Source organism: Coregonus lavaretus, assembly GCF_964263955.1.
Source record: "Coregonus lavaretus genome assembly, contig: HAP1_SCAFFOLD_623, whole genome shotgun sequence".
Taxonomy (NCBI): Eukaryota; Metazoa; Chordata; class Actinopteri; order Salmoniformes; family Salmonidae; genus Coregonus; species Coregonus lavaretus.
The window spans coordinates 83199-102198 of record NW_028157212.1 but is presented as its reverse complement, the minus strand read 5'-3'; the positions used below and the strand labels follow the sequence as shown (position 1 = coordinate 102198).

General features: G+C 44.6%; 1 protein-coding gene across 4 annotated transcripts in view; it reads right to left on the bottom strand.

The window, feature by feature from the left end:
- Positions 1-1827: 1827 nt before the first annotated feature.
- The window catches only part of LOC311125683 (RELT-like protein 1), a 35111-nt gene continuing 17938 nt past the window's right edge, over positions 1828-19000 (bottom strand). For 3 of the 4 annotated variants that reach the window (XM_084199712.1, XM_084199713.1, XM_084199714.1), the window contains 4 exons: positions 15155-15403; positions 4770-4911; positions 4541-4578; positions 1828-4436 (listed from right to left, as the gene is read on the bottom strand). In XM_084199712.1, the coding sequence (XP_084055838.1) occupies positions 4552-4578; positions 4770-4911; positions 15155-15403 (418 nt within the window). In that variant the 3' untranslated portion in view covers positions 1828-4436; positions 4541-4551. The remainder of the gene's footprint in view (positions 4437-4540; positions 4579-4769; positions 4912-15154; positions 15404-19000) is intronic. The other variant, XM_084199715.1, reaches the window with a different exon arrangement.

Genomic DNA, 19000 nt, shown 5'->3' with positions numbered 1-19000 from the left:
GGTGTAGTGTGGTGCGTAGTGTGTAGTGTGTAGTGGTGTAGTGGTGTAGTGTGGTGCGTAGTGTGTAGTGGTGTAGTGTGGTGTAGTGTGTAGTGTGTAGTGGTGTAGTGGTGTAGTGTGTAGTGGTGTAGTGTGGTGTAGTGGTGTAGTGTGTAGTGGTGTAGTGTGTAGTGTGTAGTGGTGTAGTGTGTAGTGGTGTAGTGTGTAGTTGTGTAGTGGTGTAGTGTGGTGCGTAGTGTGTAGTGGTGTAGTGGGTAGTGGTGTAGTGTGTAGTGGTGTAGTGTGGTGTGTAGTGTGTAGTGGTGTAGTGTGTAGTGTGTAGTGTGTAGTGGTGTAGTGGTGTAGTGTGGTGTAGTGTGTAGTGTGTAGTGGTGTAGTGTGTAGTGTGTAGTGGTGTAGTGTGGTGTAGTGTGTAGTGTGTAGTGGTGTAGTGTGTAGTGGTGTAGTGGTGTAGTGTGGTGCGTAGTGTGTAGTGGTGTAGTGGTGTAGTGTGTAGCGTAGTGTGTAGTGGTGTAGTGTGTAGTGTGTAGTGTGTAGTGGTGTAGTGTGGTGTAGTGTGTAGTGTGTAGTGGTGTAGTGTGGTGTAGTGTGTAGTGGTGTAGTGGTGTAGTGTGGTGCGTAGTGTGTAGTGGTGTAGTGGTGGTGCGTAGTGTGTAGTGGTGTAGTGTAGTGTGTAGTGGTGTAGTGCGTAGTGTAGTGTGTAGTGTGTAGTGTGTAGTGGTGTAGTGGTGTAGTGTGGTGCGTAGTGTGTAGTGTGTAGTGGTGTAGTGTGGTGTAGTGTGTAGTGGTGTAGTGTGGTGCGTAGTGTGTAGTGGTGTAGTGTGGTGCGTAGTGTGTAGTGGTGTAGTGTGTAGTGGTGTAGTGGTGTAGTGTGTAGTGGTGTAGTGTGTAGTGGTGTAGTGTGTAGTGGTGTAGTGTGGTGTAGTGTGTAGTGGTGTAGTGTGGTGCGTAGTGTGTAGTGGTGTAGTGTGGTGCGTAGTGTGTAGTGTGTAGTGGTGTAGTGTGTAGTGTGTAGTGTGGTGCGTAGTGTGTAGCAGTGTGTAGTGGTGTAGTGTGTAGTGTGTAGTGTGGTGCGTAGTGTGTAGCAGTGTGTAGTGCGTAGTGTGTAGTGGTGTAGTGTGGTGTGTAGTGTGTAGTGTGTAGTGCGGTGCGTGGTGCGTAGTGGTGTAGTGTGTAGTGTGTAGTGGTGTAGTGTGTAGTGGTGTAGTGTGTAGTGGTGTAGTGTGTAGTGTGGTGTGTAGTGGTGTAGTGTGTAGTGTGTGGTGCGTAGTGGTGTAGTGTGTAGTGGTGTAGTGTGGTGTGTAGTGTGTGGTGCGTAGTGGTGTAGTGTGTAGTGGTGTGTAGTGCGTAGTGTGGTGTAGTGTTACAAAATCTAATAACTAGCCTATTGTTGCACTCGCTCTTGAAAAGGCAGAGGAAAAGGACAGGTGCGACAGTCGCACAGTCTCCATGGAAACACAGTGTGTGTGTGTGTGTGTGTGTGTGTGTGTGTGTGTGTGTGAAAGTGCCTGGCAAGGTTAGGGGCAGCTGATAATCCCAGCTATTACATGTCAGAACAAAACATCTAAATCTCATCACTCTGGCAATACTATGACATGAAGACAGGAGCCTTGGCAGCAAGAATGGAAAGAATATCTATTAAAAATGAAAACGTGAAAACTAAGCACTATTAATTTATGAGAAAAGCAAAGGAGGGCAGGATGTGGAGAGATAAATAAATAACAGAGGTTATTGAATACTGAACGAGAGGGGATGAGGGAGAAAGATAAAGGGAGAGTAGAAAATATTACTGAAGAGAAGACTTCAAAAACACAAGTTGTTGGTTTAATCAATTTAATTTGTTAAAAACACGTCATATTCTACCCTCTCTCCTTAAACATATGAATCTTCTCATTAAATTCTATAGCTTTATTTTTAATAGTGTCAATATAAAATGGCAAAAAAAACATTTTTTTACATCAAACTTGGAACATTTCAGTCAGTTTGCTTTATTTCCTAAATACATCTCCATACAACACGGTTATTTAAAAAGGCAGACCATTGTGATAAAGACATTGATACTGTACAGTCTCCCAAGCAAACATGGCCAAAATGGACCACACAAGAGCAAATAAGAAACTATTTCACTTAAAACAGAAAGAGAACATCCTCAAAAAACATTGATATTAAAGCTCTTAGATGAAAAGTGTTGCAGTTTTAAATGCAACAAAAAGTCAGACATTTCTCAATCATCTAAAGTGGCTTCCTCACCTTGTCTCCATTCCTTCATCTGCAAGGAGAGGAGACGTTCATAGGGAATCATTTTAGACTGTTGAGGCAAAAAATATATATATATATATCTGAGGCTAGAATTGGATTTAGGATGGAGTGCCGTTGTACGTTGTTCAGGTTTGGTCAATGTAGGCCTACTCGTTGAAGAATGTAAAGTTTGACTTTAGTTGTTTTCTCCCAGAGTAAAAGGGAATCATTTTTAAAAAGTATTAACGCCCAGAAAATAGTTTTGGCTTTGGTATGGGTAACCATTTGAGACACTGTACATTTAACATACTTTGACATTTGTTTATAATTCATGGCAATTAGGAGACAAGATGAATTGTTACAGTATAATTTACATTTTAAAGCATTTGATCACAAGACATTGCTTTTCCTCACTGAGATTTTTTTTGTTGCATTGTGAAATCATTTTGGTTCAGCTCCTGTTATAGATAAAAAGGCCACCGTTCTTTTTCAAAAAGGTAATGTTCATGTATCCAAGTCCTGTACTAAAAACTTTATTCACCATAGAAAACAAAACATTTGGTGATATGCAAGTCACTAGACCTCATGATTCACGTTGAAAATACAAAATCTCTCACACACCAAAAAAAGTGTACATCCCACTACATACCACTGTACTCAAATCAGTGAGACACACAAGGCAGATACTCTATCCAAGCTGTTCCGAGGAAGACTGTCTGTGCATCGATCCAGAAATAAGTGCATTTTAAGGCCTACTAGTGAAGTTTAAAAAAGGGATTTGTTCACGGTTCCTTTGAATAGGAATCAAATATTGGCAAAGAGATGAGTCAATGGCCAATTAAAATGGGTAGTTTCATTGGGGTGGAATCAGAAGCGGTTCCATACATCACCATGACAACCAAAAGGTTAATTAATAAAAGGTGATAAGGTAATTTCTCCTCACCATATTAACCTAGTTAATGTACTCCATTGGAGTTCTAGAAGGGGGGGACGAGATACAGTGAATGGGTCAGGCAGAGTTCAGAGAAGGGGGGGTGATATTTTATTTAAGGAATAGGTTTGGCACAGTTACAAAAGGCACATCATTATCCACAGACTCTGTCCAGGACTCTTTAGGATTACAGGAAAGAGAAAAAAGTATGTATGTTCAATGAGAGGAGCACTGAGTTGAGTGCAGTAGCTCCCCACTGGGCAGACGTGTTTTATTGAACCCTCATTTTACCAGGTAAGTTGACTGAGAACACCACCTCATTCACAGCAACGACCTGGGGAATAGTTACAGGGGACAGGAGGGGGGGAAGAACGAGCCAATTGGAAGCCGTCAGTTCAACGTCTACTTTTGGTTGAGGTGTCAACTAACGTAAAAAAATTATGAAAAAAAAAAACACCATGACATTGAATTTAGGTTAAAAGTTGGGTGATTCTTTAAAACTCCCTTACGTTGACGACCTTTTGCAAATCCAATTAGTTTTCAACGTTGATTCAACGTCATCATTTAGATTTTGGGGGTTTAAATGACGTGGAAACAACGTTGATTCAACCAGTTTTTGCCCAGTGGGTCAGAAGTGGACATGAAGGCTAGGTAGAGATTGTACCTTTAGCATTTGTATTTGGCGCCAACACAGTGCACAGTTTATTGGCGCACACACACACACACACACACACACACACCCCAATGCAATCTCAACTTCCTGGTCAGGTGAGCATTTGTGGTTTCCCCCTCCTTTGCAGCGGAATCGTGGGAAATCAACCATTAACTTTGGTGGTCGTTTCCACATATTTGGTGACGAGAGGGTGTGGGGGCGCTGCCAGTGACTCACTGTCTGATGAATGGCACAATGATGCTTTCACACACACACGCCATACCACCCCCCCTTTCCGCTACCTTGACCGAGACAGAGGGCCAAGTCTGATGTTAGCCAAGGGGCTAAGAGAGTAACCTCCTGTGTAAATCGTCATCATCCAATTCACCATCAACGCCGCTGTCTTCTATTGTCTGACCATCGGAGGAGGAGGAGGAGGAGGAGGGGCATAGATAGGGATGGACTTAACCCTGGATTGACACTGCCGCTCTTCAACGTCGGTCTCCCTCGCGCGCTGATGCTTCTCGACGGTCTGATTCTGGGTTTAAAAAAAAAAAGTGTTGCAAATTATAATAATCACCCCCTCGGCTCTCTTCAGGAAGCGATGCTCCGCACCTGCAGAGGAAACGAGGACGTTTTATCAAATGAGTTTGGAACATGTTACTTAAGGAGGCCAATATACGCAGCTTGGATAGAACTTGAGCCCAATAGAAACTCACCTTGGTTTCTGTCACTTTGGGTCGTCCCCTTCATCTTTCTGAAAGGGGAAAAATCACACTTGAGTAAAATGAATTTTACAATGAAAAATGCCTCAAATACAGACTATTCAAATACGGACAAACGCCTGGGAGTTTGGACTACGTCACTATAGACAGACCTTATTGAAATGGAAACCTTTCAGTGTACTCGGGTGATAAGAGTTTGATTGAATATCACCCGCAGACTGACCTGCTGTGACTCAGAGGTGGTCCTGCGCTCAGGGGGTTCCTTCTCCGTGGGCGTCGTGGGCATGCTGCCGTTGGAGTCTGTGATGAGCAGGGTCCGCCTTTCTCTGGCGGGCCTCTCCTTGTCACACTTTGTAACCCGGAACCTGGCAGGGACAGATCAGAGCATAACACCGGTGATAAAGTTGACATAACACCATGGGCATCAACATGTTTGCAACTGACAATAACTGGAGAAATCACGTTAATGACAACTACTCAAATCAGACAACTATTAGAATAGTAAAAATAAAGAAAAACCCTTGAATGAGTAGGTGTCCAAACTTTTGACTGGTACTGTATACACACACACACACACACACACACACACACACTACCAGTCAAAAGTTTAGAACACCTACTCAAGCAAGGATTTTTCTTTATTTGTACTATTTTCTACATTGTAGAATAATAGTGAAGACGTCAAAACTATGAAATAACACATATGGAATCATGTAGTAACCAAAAAAAGTGTTAAACAAATCAAAATACATTTTATATTTGACATTCTTCAAATAGCCACCCTTTGCCTTGATGACAGCTTTGCACACTCTTGGCATTCTCTCTACCAGCTTCATGAGGTAGTCACCTGGAATGCATTTCAATTAACAGGTTTGCCTTCTTAAAAGTTAATTTGTGGAATTTATTTCCTTCTTAATGCTTTTGAGCCAATCAGTTGTGTTGTGACAAGGTAGGGGGGTATACAGAAGATAGCCCTATTTGGTAAAAGACCAAGTCCATATTATGGCAAGAACAGCTCAAATAAGCAAAGAGAAACGACAGTCCATCATTACTTTAAGACATGAAGGTCAGTCAATACGGAACATGTCAATAACTTTTTAAGTTTCTTCAAGTGCAGTCGCAAAAACCATCAAGCGCTATGATGAAACTGGCTCTCATGAGGACCACCACAGGAATGGAAGACCCAGAGTTACCTCTGCTGCAGAGGATAAATTCATTAGAGTTACCAGCCTCAGAAATTGCAGCCCAAATAAATGCTTCACAGAGTTGAAGTAACAGACATCTCAACATCAACTGTTCAGAGGAGACTGTGTGAATCAGGCCTTCATTGTCAAATTGCTGCAAAGAAACCACTACTAAAGGACACCAATAAGAAGAAGAGACATGCTTGGGCCAAGAAACATGAGCAATGGACATTAGACAGGTGGAAATGTGTCCTTTGGTCTGGAGTACAAATTGGAGATCTTTGGTTCCAACCGCCATGTCTTTGTGAGACGCTGTGTGGGTGAAGGGATGATCTCCGCATGTTTATTTCCCACCGTAAAGCATGGAGGAGTTGTTATGGTGAGGGGGTGCTTTGCTGGTGACACTGATTTATTTAGAATTCAAGGCACACTTAACCAGCATGTCTACCACAGCATTCTGCAGCAATACGCCATCCCATCTGGTTTGGGCTTAGTGGGACTATCAGTTGTTTTTCAACAGGACAATGACCCAACACACCTCCAGGCTGTGTAAGGGCTATCTGACCAAGAAGGAGAGTGATGGAGTGCTGCATCAGATGACCTGGCCTCCACAATCCCCCGACCTCAACCCAATTGAGATGGTTTGGGATGAGTCAGACCGCAGAGTGAAGGAAAAGCAGCCAACAAGTGCTCAGCATATGTAGGAACTCCTTCAAGACTGTTGGAAAAGCATTCCAGGTGAAGCTGGTTGAGAGAATGGCAAGAGTGTGCAAAGCTGTCATCAAGGCAAAGGGTGGCTATTTGAAGAATCTCAAATATAAAATATATTTTGATTTGTTTAACACTTTTTTGGTTACTACATGATTCCATATGTGTTATTTCATAGTTTTGATGTCTTCACTATTATTCTACAATGTAGAAAATAGTACAAATAAAGAAAAACCCTTGAATGAGTAGGTGTTCTAAAAAACTTTTGACCGTTACATTTATAACAAATAATAAATGGAAATATCACATTTACATAAGTATTCAGACCCTTTACTCAGTACTTTGTTGAAGCACCTTTGGCAGCGATTACAGCCATGAGTCTTCTTGGGTATGACGCTACAAGCTTGGCACACCTGTTTTGGGGAGTTTCTCCCATTCTTCTCTGCAGATCCAGTCAAGCGCTGGCAGGTTGGATGGGGAGCGTCGCTGCACAGCTATTTTCAGGTCTCTCCAGAGATATTCGATCGGGTTCAAGTCCGGGCTCTGGCTGGGCCAAGCAAGGACATTCAGGGACTTGTCCCGAACCCACTCCTGCATTGTTTTGGCTGTGCTTAGAGTCGTTGTCCTGTTGGAAGGTGAACCTTCACCCCAGTCTGAGGTCCTGAGCAGGTTTACATCAAGGATCTCTCTGTACTTTGCTCTGTTCATCTTTCCCGCAATACTGTCTAGCCTCCCAGTCCCTGCTGCTGAAAAACATACCCACAGCATGAAGCTGCTGCCACCACCATGCTTCACTGTAGGGATGGTGCCAGGTTTCTTCCAGACTTGAAGCTTGGCATTCAGGCCAAAGAGTTCAATCTTGGTTTCATCAGACCAGATAATCTTGTTTCTCATGGCCTGAGAGTCCTTTAGGTGCCCTTTGGCAAACTCCAAGCGGGCTGTCATGTGCCTTTTACTGAGGAGTGGCTTCCGTCTGGCCTCTCTACCATAACGGCCTGATTGGTGGAGTGCTGCAGAGATGGTTGTCCTTCTGGAAGGTTCTCCCATCTCCACAGAGGAACTCTGGAGCTCTGTCAGAGTGACCATCTGGTTCTTAGTCCATTTTTTGATACCCTTCCCCAGATCTCGGAGCTCTACGGACAACTCTTCCGACCTCATGGCTTGGTTTTTGCTCTGACATGCACTGTCAACTATGGGAACTTATATAGCCTTTCCAAATCACGTCCAATCAATTGAATTTACCACAGGTGGACTCCAATCAAGTTGTAGAAACATCTCAAGGATGATCAATGGAAACAGGATGCACCGGAGCTCAATTTCAAGTCTCATAGCAAAAGGGTCTGAATAATTATGTAAATAAGCATGTTTTTTTATTTGTAATACATTTGCAAACATTTCTAAAAACCTGTTTTCGCTTTGTCATTATGGGGTATTATGTCTAGATTTATGATATTAAAATAAAAAATTTGGAATAAGGCTGTAACGTAACAAAATGTGGAAAACGTCAAGGGGTCTGAATACTTTCTGAATGCACTTGATAGTTTTCTGTATCAAATGAGCACCGAAAAACAACCCATGTTGCAAAATAATAAAACTATTTAATCCCAATTCAACTAGGGCCGGGACGATACAGTTGAAGTCGGAAGTTTACATAAACTAGTTTTAATGACTCCAACCTAAGTGTTTCAACCACTCCACACATTTCTTGTTAACAAGCTATAGTTTTGGCAAGTCGGTTAGGACATCTACTTCATGCATGACAAGTAATTTTTCCAACAATTGTTTACAGACAGATTATTTCACTGTATCACAATTCCAGTGGGTCAGAAATATACATACACTAAGTTGACTGTGCCTTTAAACACCTTGGAAAATTCCAGAAAATGATGTCAAGGCTTTAGAAGCTTCTGATAGGCTAATTGACATCATTTGAGTCAATTGAAGGTGTACCTGTGGATGTATTTCAAGGCCTACCTGCAAACTCAGTGCCTCTTTGCTTGACATCATGGGAAAATCAAAAGAAATCAGCCAAGACCTCAGAAAAATAATTTTAGACCTCCACAAGTCTGGTTCATCCTTGGGAGCAATTTCCAAACGCCTGAAGGTACCACGTGTTGTGGAAATTAGTCACTATACTTTAACAATCAAAAGTTCTTACAGAGTTTTTGTTGAATCAAGATGTCAATAAAAGGAAGCTGGTCTGCAGAGTAGCCCCTCCTCTCTCCCTCCATCTTATATAGTGCCCTTCACACACCATAGCTTTAAAATCCCTCCCTCCCTCAGTTTCCCGCTCTTTTATTGCTCCGCCCACTCCCTTTGTCTATGGTGGACGGCTACATTCGACTTTCATTCAGTTCAGAATCAATAGTAATACACTCAATCAATCCCTTATCTTGCAAAAACACTAATGTTTAGTTTAAACTCTGTTCAAACCTGGCGCCGCTCTTTATCACTTTGTTTGAGGAGAGACACAAAAGGCCACAGGATTAAGTTCTTGCCTAGCCACAGAGAATGTTAACTATATGTTCATGATTAACTCAGTTCTCATAGTCCACTAAAAAAAATCTCCAACACACGTTCATCTGTACAAACAATAGTACGCAAGTATAAACACCATGGGACCACGCAGCCGTCATATCGCTCAGGAAGGAGACACGTTCTGTCTCCTACAGATGAACGTACTTTGGTGCGAAAAGTGCAAATCAATCCCAGAACAGCAGCAAAGGACCTTGTGAAGATGCTGGAAGAAACAGGTACAAAAGTATCTATATCCACAGAAAAACAAGTTCTATATCGACATAACCTGAAAGGCCGCTCAGCAAGGAAGAAGCCACTGCTCCAAAACCGCCATAAAAAAGCCACACTATGGTTTGCGACTGCACATGGGGACAAAGATCATACTTTTTGGAGAAATGTCCTCTGGTCTGATGAAACAAAAATAGAACTGTTTGGCCATAATGACCATGGTTATGTTTGGAGGAAAACCGGGGAGGCTTGCTAGCCGAAGAACACCATCCCAACCGTGAAGCACGGGGGTGGCAGCATCATGCTGTGGGGGTGCTTTGCTGCAGGAGGGACTAGTGCACTTCACAAAATAGATGGCATCATGAGGAAGGAAAATTATGTGGATATATTGAAGCAACATCTCAAGACATCAGTCAGGAAGTTAAAGCTTGGTCGCAAATGGGTCTTCCAAATGGACAATGAACCCAAGCATACTTCCAAAGTTGTGGCAAAATGGCTTAAGGACAAAGTCAAGGTATTGGAGTGGCCATCACAAAGCCCTGACCTCAATCCTATAGAAAATGTGTGGGCAGAACTGAAAAAGCGTGTGCGAGCAAGGAGGCCTACAAACCTGACTCAGTTACACCAGCTCTGTCAGGAGGAATGGGCCAGAATTCACCCAACTTATTGTGGGAAGCTTGTGGAAGGCTACCCGAAACGTTTGACCCAAGTTAAACAATTTAAAAAAGGCAATGCTACCAAATACTAATTGAGTGTATGTAAACTTCTGACCCACTGGGAATGTGATGAAAGAAATAAAAGCTGAAATAAATCACTATTATTCTGACATTTCACATTCTTAAAATAAAGTGGTGATCCTAATTGACCTAAGACAGGGAATTTTTACTAGGATTAAACGTCAGGAATTGTGAAAAACTGAGTTTAAATGTATTTGGCTAAGGTGTATGTAAACTTCCGACTTCAACAGTACCAGTATCATGATACTCGTTAGTATTGTGGCAAGAAAACAAAAACATGAAGTGGATTTAACTTCTATAGGAAAACAGCCCTAATGTTGGAAAAAAACATTAATGTTGTCATCCAGAGTCACACTTATTTATTTTCCAAGCTATAGCACACAATATTTTACATACAGCAGGTTTTTAAAACGGCCGAAGAGTTTGGCCTGCTTCGGGTTTTCATTTTTGCCATGGAAAACCTGTTATGATACTGGTATCGTCCCGGACCTAAATTCAACCCCTTCTGACAATTAACAGCTATATCAACAACATACAGTATTCACATGCTAACCAACCATAACATTGCAATATTGCCTCTGATGTCCAGTGTGCGTTTACTGGGAACACGGAGGCTGTGCCCGCTTTAAGTTACCGTTTTAACAGTGGCCAAGTAAGCTGCTTGATCATATTGTAGGCCTACCAGAGTGGACTACAATTTATTAATTTTTTGTTATGGGAGAAAATGCATCTCATAACATTTTAACATGGAAATAGCTGTTCTATCATTCAGCGTACAGTAGCAGCCAATGTGTGGTGTTCAATGTAGGCCTACATTCCATGAGAATTTTGACATTCACCCGTTTCTCCACTTGTCCTTTTGACAAGGAGGTGACTGAAAATGTTGTGATTGACGCAAGAAACCACTACAAAATAAAATGAATTATTCCCATACCATTATTACAGAGAATCAGACTAATAATTATGCTACCCTCTGGCTATTGGCTACTTAGCTTATTCAAGACCGTCTCATAATACAACACTGCCCCTTTAAGACATAAAAAAGCTCTCTCTACCTGACTTGCTTTTCAAAGATGTCTAGAAATGTACACGTTTTGTGCTCGTTGGAAGCAACAACTCCTGTTGACTAGAAATAAGCTATAACTGGGCTAATAACTCACTAACAAAAGAACATGAACAAATGTGCACACGGTTACATGAGGCTCTCACTGCACCCCAGTATCTCTATTTACATCATCTTCTGCACATCTATCATTCCAGTGTTAATACGAAATTGTAACTATTTTTGCACTATGGCCTATTTATTGCCTTACCTCCATAACTTACTACATTCGCACACACCTGTATATATATATATATACACACACACAGGTAAAAGTCAGTAAATTAGAATATTTTGAAAAACTTGATTTATTTCAGTAATTGCATTCAAAAGGTGTAACTTGTACATTATATTTATTCATTGCACACAGACTGATGCATTCAAATGTTTATTTCATTTAATTTTGATGATTTGAAGTGGCAACAAATGAAAATCCAAAATTCCGTGTGTCACAAAATTAGAATATTACTTAAGGCTAATACAAAAAAGGGATTTTTTAGAAATGTTGGCCAACTGAAAAGTATGAAAATGAAAAATATGAGCATGTACAATACTCAATACTTGGTTGGAGCTCCTTTTGCCTCAATTACTGCATTAATGCGGCGTGGCATGGAGTCGATGAGTTTCTGGCACTGCTCAGGTGTTATGAGAGCCCAGGTTGCTCTGATAGTGGCCTTCAACTCTTCTGCGTTGTTGGGTCTGGCATTCTGCATCTTCCTTTTCACAATACCCCACAGATTTTCTATGGGGCTAAGGTCAGGGGAGTTGGCTGGCCAATTTAGAACAGAAATACCATGGTCCGTAAACCAGGCACGGGTAGATTTTGCGCTGTGTGCAGGCGCCAAGTCCTGTTGGAACCTGAAATCTCCATCTCCATAGAGCAGGTCAGCAGCAGGAAGCATGAAGTGCTCTAAAACTTGCTGGTAGACGGCTGCGTTGACCCTTGATCTCAGGAAACAGAGTGGACCGACACCAGCAGATGACATGGCACCCCAAACCATCACTGATGGTGGAAACTTTACACTAGACTTCAGGCAACGTGGATCCTGTGCCTCTCCTGTCTTCCTCCAGACTCTGGGACCTCGATTTCCAAAGGAAATGCAAAATTTGCTTTCGTCAGAAAACATGACTTTAGACCACTCAGCAGCAGTCCAGCTCTTTTTTTCCTTAGCCCAGGTGAGACGCTTTTCGCGCTGTTTCTTGGTCAACAGTGGCTTGACACGAGGTATGCGGCAGTTGAAACCCATGTCTTTCAAGCGTCTCTTGGTGGTGGATCTTGAAGCCCTGACTCCAGCAGCTGTCCACTCCTTGTGAATCTCCCCCACATTTTTGAATGGGTTTTTTTTCACAATCTTGACTAGGGCGCGGTGATCCCTATCGCTTGTACACTTTTTCTGACCACAGTTTTTCCTTCCCTTTGCCTCTCTATTAATGTGTTTGGACACAGAGCTCTGAGAACAGCCAGCCTCTTCTGCAATAACCTTTTGTGTCTTTCCCTCCTTGTGCAATGTGTCGATGGTCGCCTTTTGGACAGCTGTCAAATCTGAAGTCTTCCCCATGTTTGTGTAGGCTTCAGAACTGGACTGAGAGACCATTTAAAGCCCTTTGCAGGTGTTTTGAGTTAATCAGCTGATTATTTTGTGGCACCAGGTGTCTTCAAAATGTAACCCTTACACAATATTCTAATTTTGTGACACACGGAATTTTGGATTTTCATTTGTTGCCACTTCAAATCATCAAAATTAAATGAAATAAACATTTGAATGCATCAGTCTGTGTGCAATGAATAAATATAATGTACAAGTTACACCTTTTGAATGCAATTACTGAAATAAATCAAGTTTTTCAAAATATTCTAATTTACTGACTTTTACCTGTATATATATATATATATATATATATATATATATATATATATATATATTTTTTTTTTTTTTCTGTTGTATTTTTGACTTTATGTTTTGTTTTACCCCATATGTAACTCTGTGTTGTTGTTGTTGTTTTTTTAAATCGCACTGCTTTGCTTTCTTGGCCAGGTCGCAGTCGTAAATGACAACTTGTTCTCAACTGGCTTACCTGGTTAAATAAAAGGTGAAATAAATAAATAAAACTGATCTCAAACCAAGTGCATCTCCTCGTGACCGCTCATACTGTAGCCTAAACACAGTCCAGTTCAAAGTAAAAATTGCACAGATCCATATATGGCAATGCCTATTTGCATATAGGCCTACAGCAGCTCTGATTGGTTATGGCGCACCAATCTGTGTAGAGTACGGGCTGAGTAGTGTCTGTCAAAGCAATAGAATCCTACTCAGATGCGTTCTGCCTACAACAAAATATCTTGCATAGTTAGTTTTGCATACTAAATCTTGCATAGTTCGTTTGTTTCGGGATATTACATTGAATTGGCTAAAATTGCTTTGATTCGATCACAATTCCCACAGTAGAGCGAAACGTTGATAGTGTAAACTAAAGGGGAAAACTCTAGAAAGTTGGGTGGTTTAATCTCGTGCTTATCTGCACGGGCTCATATTTCTTCTGCGCGGCAGTCTGAGGGGAGCTGCGCTTCCGCGCATTGGACACGAGTGTATCACCAGGATTGCACATCAACCTCTTAGTACATTTAGCAAGGGCATGGTGTGGGAGGGGGCAGGGCGTGGTGTGGGAGGGGGCAGGGCGTGGTGTGGGAGGGGGCAGGGCGTGGTGTGGGAGGGGGCAGGGCGTGGTGTGGGAGGGGGCAGGGCGTGGTGTGGGAGGGGGCAGGGCGTGGTGTGGGAGGGGGCAGGGCAAGGTGTGGGAGGGGGCAGGGCGAGGTGTGGGAGGGGGCAGGGCATGGTGTGGGAGGGGGCAGGGCGTGGTGTGGGAGGGGGCAGGGCGTGGTGTGGGAGGGGGCAGGGCGTGGTGTGGGAGGGGGCAGGGCGTGGTGTGGGAGGGGGCAGGGCGTGGTGTGGGAGGGGGCAGGGCATGGTGTGGGAGGGGGCAGGGCATGGTGTGGGAGGGGGCAGGGCGTGGTGTGGGAGGGGGCAGGGCGTGGTGTGGGAGGGGGCAGGGCGTGGTGTGGGAGGGGGCAGGGCGTGGTGTGGGAGGGGGCAGGGCGTGGTGTGGGAGGGGGCAGGGCGTGGTGTGGGAGGGGGCAGGGCATGGTGTGGGAGGGGGCAGGGCATGGTGTGGGAGGGGGCAGGGCATGGTGTGGGAGGGGGCAGGGCGTGGGAGGGGGCAGGGCGTGGGAGGGGGCAGGGCGTGGGAGGGGGCAGGGCGTGGCGTGGGAGGGGGCAGGGCGTGGCGTGGGAGGGGGCAGGGCGTGGCGTGGGAGGGGGCAGGGCGTGGCGTGGGAGGGGGCGTGGCGAGGGGCGTGGGCAGGAGAAAGACGACTGAAGTAGCAAAAACAGACAATACCCTACGCTACGCTACGCTACCCTACACTACGCTACATTACACGCTCCGGAGTTGTGCATCACATTTACCAAACATTGAAATACCGTTATTGAAGGTAAAGAAAACCCAAACTAGTCCATGCATCAATACCGGTATATAGTAAAATACAGTATGCCTCCCAGCACTATAGGAGTGTGCTGTTATTTGAGCTCCATTCCATCTTGGCCCAGCCCTATAGGAGTGTGCCGTTATTTGAGCTCCATTCCATCTTGGCCCAGCCCTATAGGAGTGTGCTGTTATTTGAGCTATATTCCCTCTTGGCCCATGTTATGATTCTCATTGAGAATCCCATCCCAAGACATCACTCTTTCTTGCACGGCACTACACAGATTAAATTAAATCACGTAATGAATATTCCCTACCAGGTCAGCGTGGCCCCGGACGTACACTTCCATTTATCTGGATGAGCTAATTAAAAACCCAGGCCACTCTCCATTCAGATCAGCTACTCTACAGGGATGGAGGGAGGATGGGTTGATACGCACAATTCACTTGAACTGGCCAGAAGTCTCTGAGAAAAAGTGTCCACAACACACACAGGTATACAGTCATCCCTCTCACACAGACAGACGTATCTAGAGACCACAGGAAGTTGGTGGCACCTTAATTGGGGAGGACGGGCTCGTGGTGATGGCTGGAGCGGAATCAAATGGAACGCATTCGCTCTGTTCCAGTCATTATTATCTCTCTCACTCACCTCCCCACAGCCAGCACAGTGACCTCTCCGTGGCTCCTCCTGTCTGCTATCCTCTTGGCGGAAACATGCCTCATCAGGGGCCACTTCTTGTGGTTGCAGCGGTTGCAGATGTTCCTGTGGCCCCCCATGCCTCCAATGGTGTGCAGGTGGTTGCAGGTGTGTTTGGCCGCCCCCGCCGGGGCACCGGGTGAGATGGGGGTCACTGGGGGGGAGCTGGGGGAGGTAGGGGAGGTGGGAGTCAGCGGTGGGCTGTGGAGGGACAGATGGACAAAGGGGTTAGAGAAAAGGAAGAGATTCCAGCACACTGGTGATACAGTCTACACATCCCTAGCACAGTCTTCACATTTTGCTGAGATTTGTGCAAAGTTGGTCGACACTTATTACAAAGAAATGCACGGCTGTAATGGCTGCCAAAAGGTGCTTCCACCAAGTAGTAACTTTGGGCTGTGAAGACATACACTATCAAGACTTCTTCATTTTAAAATGTTTTATTAATCTCACAACGAGGAACGGTTTAAAACCAGACGACCAGAATCTGACCTTAGTAGAAGACGTTGTCGTAGTCATGATCATGACCCCTGGTCCCGGAGAGCTACATGGTGTGAAGGCTCCAGAACAACAGTAACACACCCGATTCCACTAATCCAAGTCTTGTCCAAATCATTTTATTTGTGGGAAATATGGGATTCAGTGCAGTGACCAAAAAAAAAACCTGCGCAAACTGCTGTTCTTCATAACCGATGACCACCCCTTTGACACTAAATGTCCAAACTGCTGTTCTTCATGACCGATGACCACCCCTTTGACACTAAATGTCCAAACTGCTGTTCTTCATAACCGATGACCACCCCTTTGACACTAAATGTCTAGAACTCAAAGTACGGTTACCTTTCCAGGAGACCAGCTACCCTCTATTGTTTTGGCTTATCCTTAGGCAACCTGAAGCGGACCGGTGTGTGAAAGTGTGTGTAAATCTGTGTAAAGTAGAGGAGTGAGTTTGTGGGTGTATGTATATATACACTGAATATACCAAACATTAGGATTTAACATCAATAAGTGATCATAACGTTCATCTGGATTCACCTTGTCAGTCTACGGTGCATTCAGAAAGTATTCAGACCCCTTTTTTTGCTACAGCCTTATTCTAAAATGAATTATTTCCCTCAAATCTACACACAATACCCCATAATAACAGAGCAAAAACAGGTTTGTAGAATGTTTTGCAAGTATTCAGACCCTTTGCTATGAGACTCGAAATTGAGCTCAGGTGCATCCTGTTTCCATTGATCATCCTTGAGATGTTTCTACACCTTGATTGGAGACCACCTGTGGTAAATTAAATTGATTGGACATGATTTGGAAATGCACACACCTGTCTATATAAGGTCCCACAGTAGACAGTGCATGTCAGAGCAAAAACCAAGCCATGAGGTCGGAAGAGTTGTCCGTAGAGCTCCGAGACAGGATTGAGTCTCTCCACAGATCTGGGGAAGGGTACCACAAAATGTATGCAGCATTGAAGGTCCCCAAGAACACAGTGGCCTCAATCATTTCTTAAAATTGAAGAAGTTTGGAACCACCAATACTCTTCCTAGATCTGGCTGCCCGGCCAAACTGAGCAATTGGGGGAGAAGGGCCTTGGTCAGTTCCTCTGGGGAGATGGGAGAACCTTCCAGAAGGACAACCATCTCTGCAGCACTCCACCAATCAGGCCTTTATGGTAGAGTAGCCAGACTGAAGCCACTCCTCAGTAAAAGGCACATGACAGCCCGCTTGGGATTTTGCCAAAAGGCACCTAAAGGACTCTCAGGCCATGAGAAACAAGATTCTCTGGTTTGATGAAACCAAGATTGAACTCTTTGGCCTGAATGCCAAGCGTCACGTCTGGAGGAAACCTGGCACCATCCCTACGGTGAAGCATGGTGGTAGCAGCATCATACTGGTGGGATGTTTTTCAGTGGCAGGGATTGGGAGACTAGTCAGGATCGAGGGAAAGATGAACGGAGCAAAGTAGAGAGAGATCCTTGATGAAAACCTTCTCCAGAGCGCTCAGGACCTCACACTGGGGCGAAGGTTCACCTTCCAACAGGACAACAACCCTAAGCACACAGCCAAGACAACGCAGGAGTGGCTTCGGGACAAGTCTCTGAATGTCCTTGAGTGGCCCAGCCAGAGCCCGGAGTTGAACCCGATCGAACATCTCTGGAGAGACCGCAAAATAGCTGTGGAGAGACGCTCCCCATACAACCTGACAGAGCTTGAGAGGATCTGCAGGATCGGTCATACCCAAGAAGACTCAATGCTGTAATCGCTGCCAAAGGGGCTTCAACAAAGTACTGAGTACTTACGTAAATGTGACATTTCAGTCTTTCTTTTGAAATTATGTATTTGCAAAAAAATCTAAAAACCTGTTTTTGCTTTGTCATTATTGGGTATTGTGTGTAGATTGATGAGGGGAAAAAACGACAATTTTAGAATAAGGCTGTAACGTAACAAAACGTGGAAAAAGTAGAGGGGTCTGAATGCTTTCCGAATGCACTCTGTCATGGAAAGAGCAGATGTCCTTAATGTTTCGTATACTCAGTGTATTTGTAAAGTGGAAGAGTGTGTGTGAGGATGTGTGTGTAAAGTGGAAGAGTGTGAGGGCGTTTTAAGACCCTGTGGGAGACCTTAAGACCGTTCGTACGCATAAGAACCATCTACCACTAACCCAATGTGTGCGTGAGTTTTCTCCTGGTCCAGAGAGGAGTAGTGTAATTACTTAAGTGGTGTCAGAGGGAATCAACACACCGCACTTTTATTTGTCTCTATGGAAATTGGCCTGGAATCTTTGGCCTGATGAAGGGGAGAGGGAGAGAGGAGAGGGAGAGAGGAGAGGGAGAGATGAGAGGGAGAGAGGAGAGAGATGCATAGATAAAGACTAGAGAGGGAAGAGAGAGACTGTGTTGAAAAAAAAAAGAGGTTAGTTTGTTGCAAGACACTTAGTCAGCTGAAGAGATGGGGGAGTGATAAAGAAGGGATAAAAAAAAGTGAGGAGAACAGGAGAGCTCACAGAGAAAGAGGGACAGAGAAAAAAATGTGGACAGACGGATGGTGGTGAGCTCACAGACAGAGGTATGGTGGAGGAGAGGGTAAGGAGAGGGGGATGGTGGTGAGCTCACAGACAGAGGCATGGTGGAGGAGAGGGTAAGGAGAGGGGGATGGTGGTGAGCTCACAGACAGAGGTATGGTGGAGGAGAGGGTAAGGAGAGGGGGATGGTGGTGAGCTCACAGACAGAGGCATGGTGGAGGAGAGGGTAAGGAGAGGGGGATGGTGGTGAGCTCACAGACAGAGGTATGGTGGAGGAGAGGGTAAGGAGAGTGGGATGGTGGTGAGCTCACAGACAGAGGTATGGTGGAGGAGAGGGTAAGGAGAGGGGGATGGTGGTGAGCTCACAGACAGAGGTATGGTGGAGGAGAGGGTAAGGAGAGGGGGATGGTGGTGAGCTCACAGACAGAGGTATGGTGGAGGAGAGGGTAAGGAGAGGGGGATGGTGGTGAGCTCACAGACAGAGGTATGGTGGAGGAGAAGGTAAGGAGAGGGGGATGGTGGTGAGCTCACAGACAGAGGTATGGTGGAGGAGAGGGTAAGGAGAGGGGGATGGAGAGCTAGCACAGTAACAGGGCTGAGAGAGATTGTGGATTAATGATGAGAAAGAGAGAGGGCACTGCAGCAACTCGAGGAGAGGAAGTTAACTACCGCATCCAGAGATAGAGAAACAGAGAGAGGAGAGAGAAGGGAAGAGCGAGAAAGAAAAAGGGAGAGAGGGGAAAGAGTGAGCGAGCGAGAGAACAGGGAAGACAGAG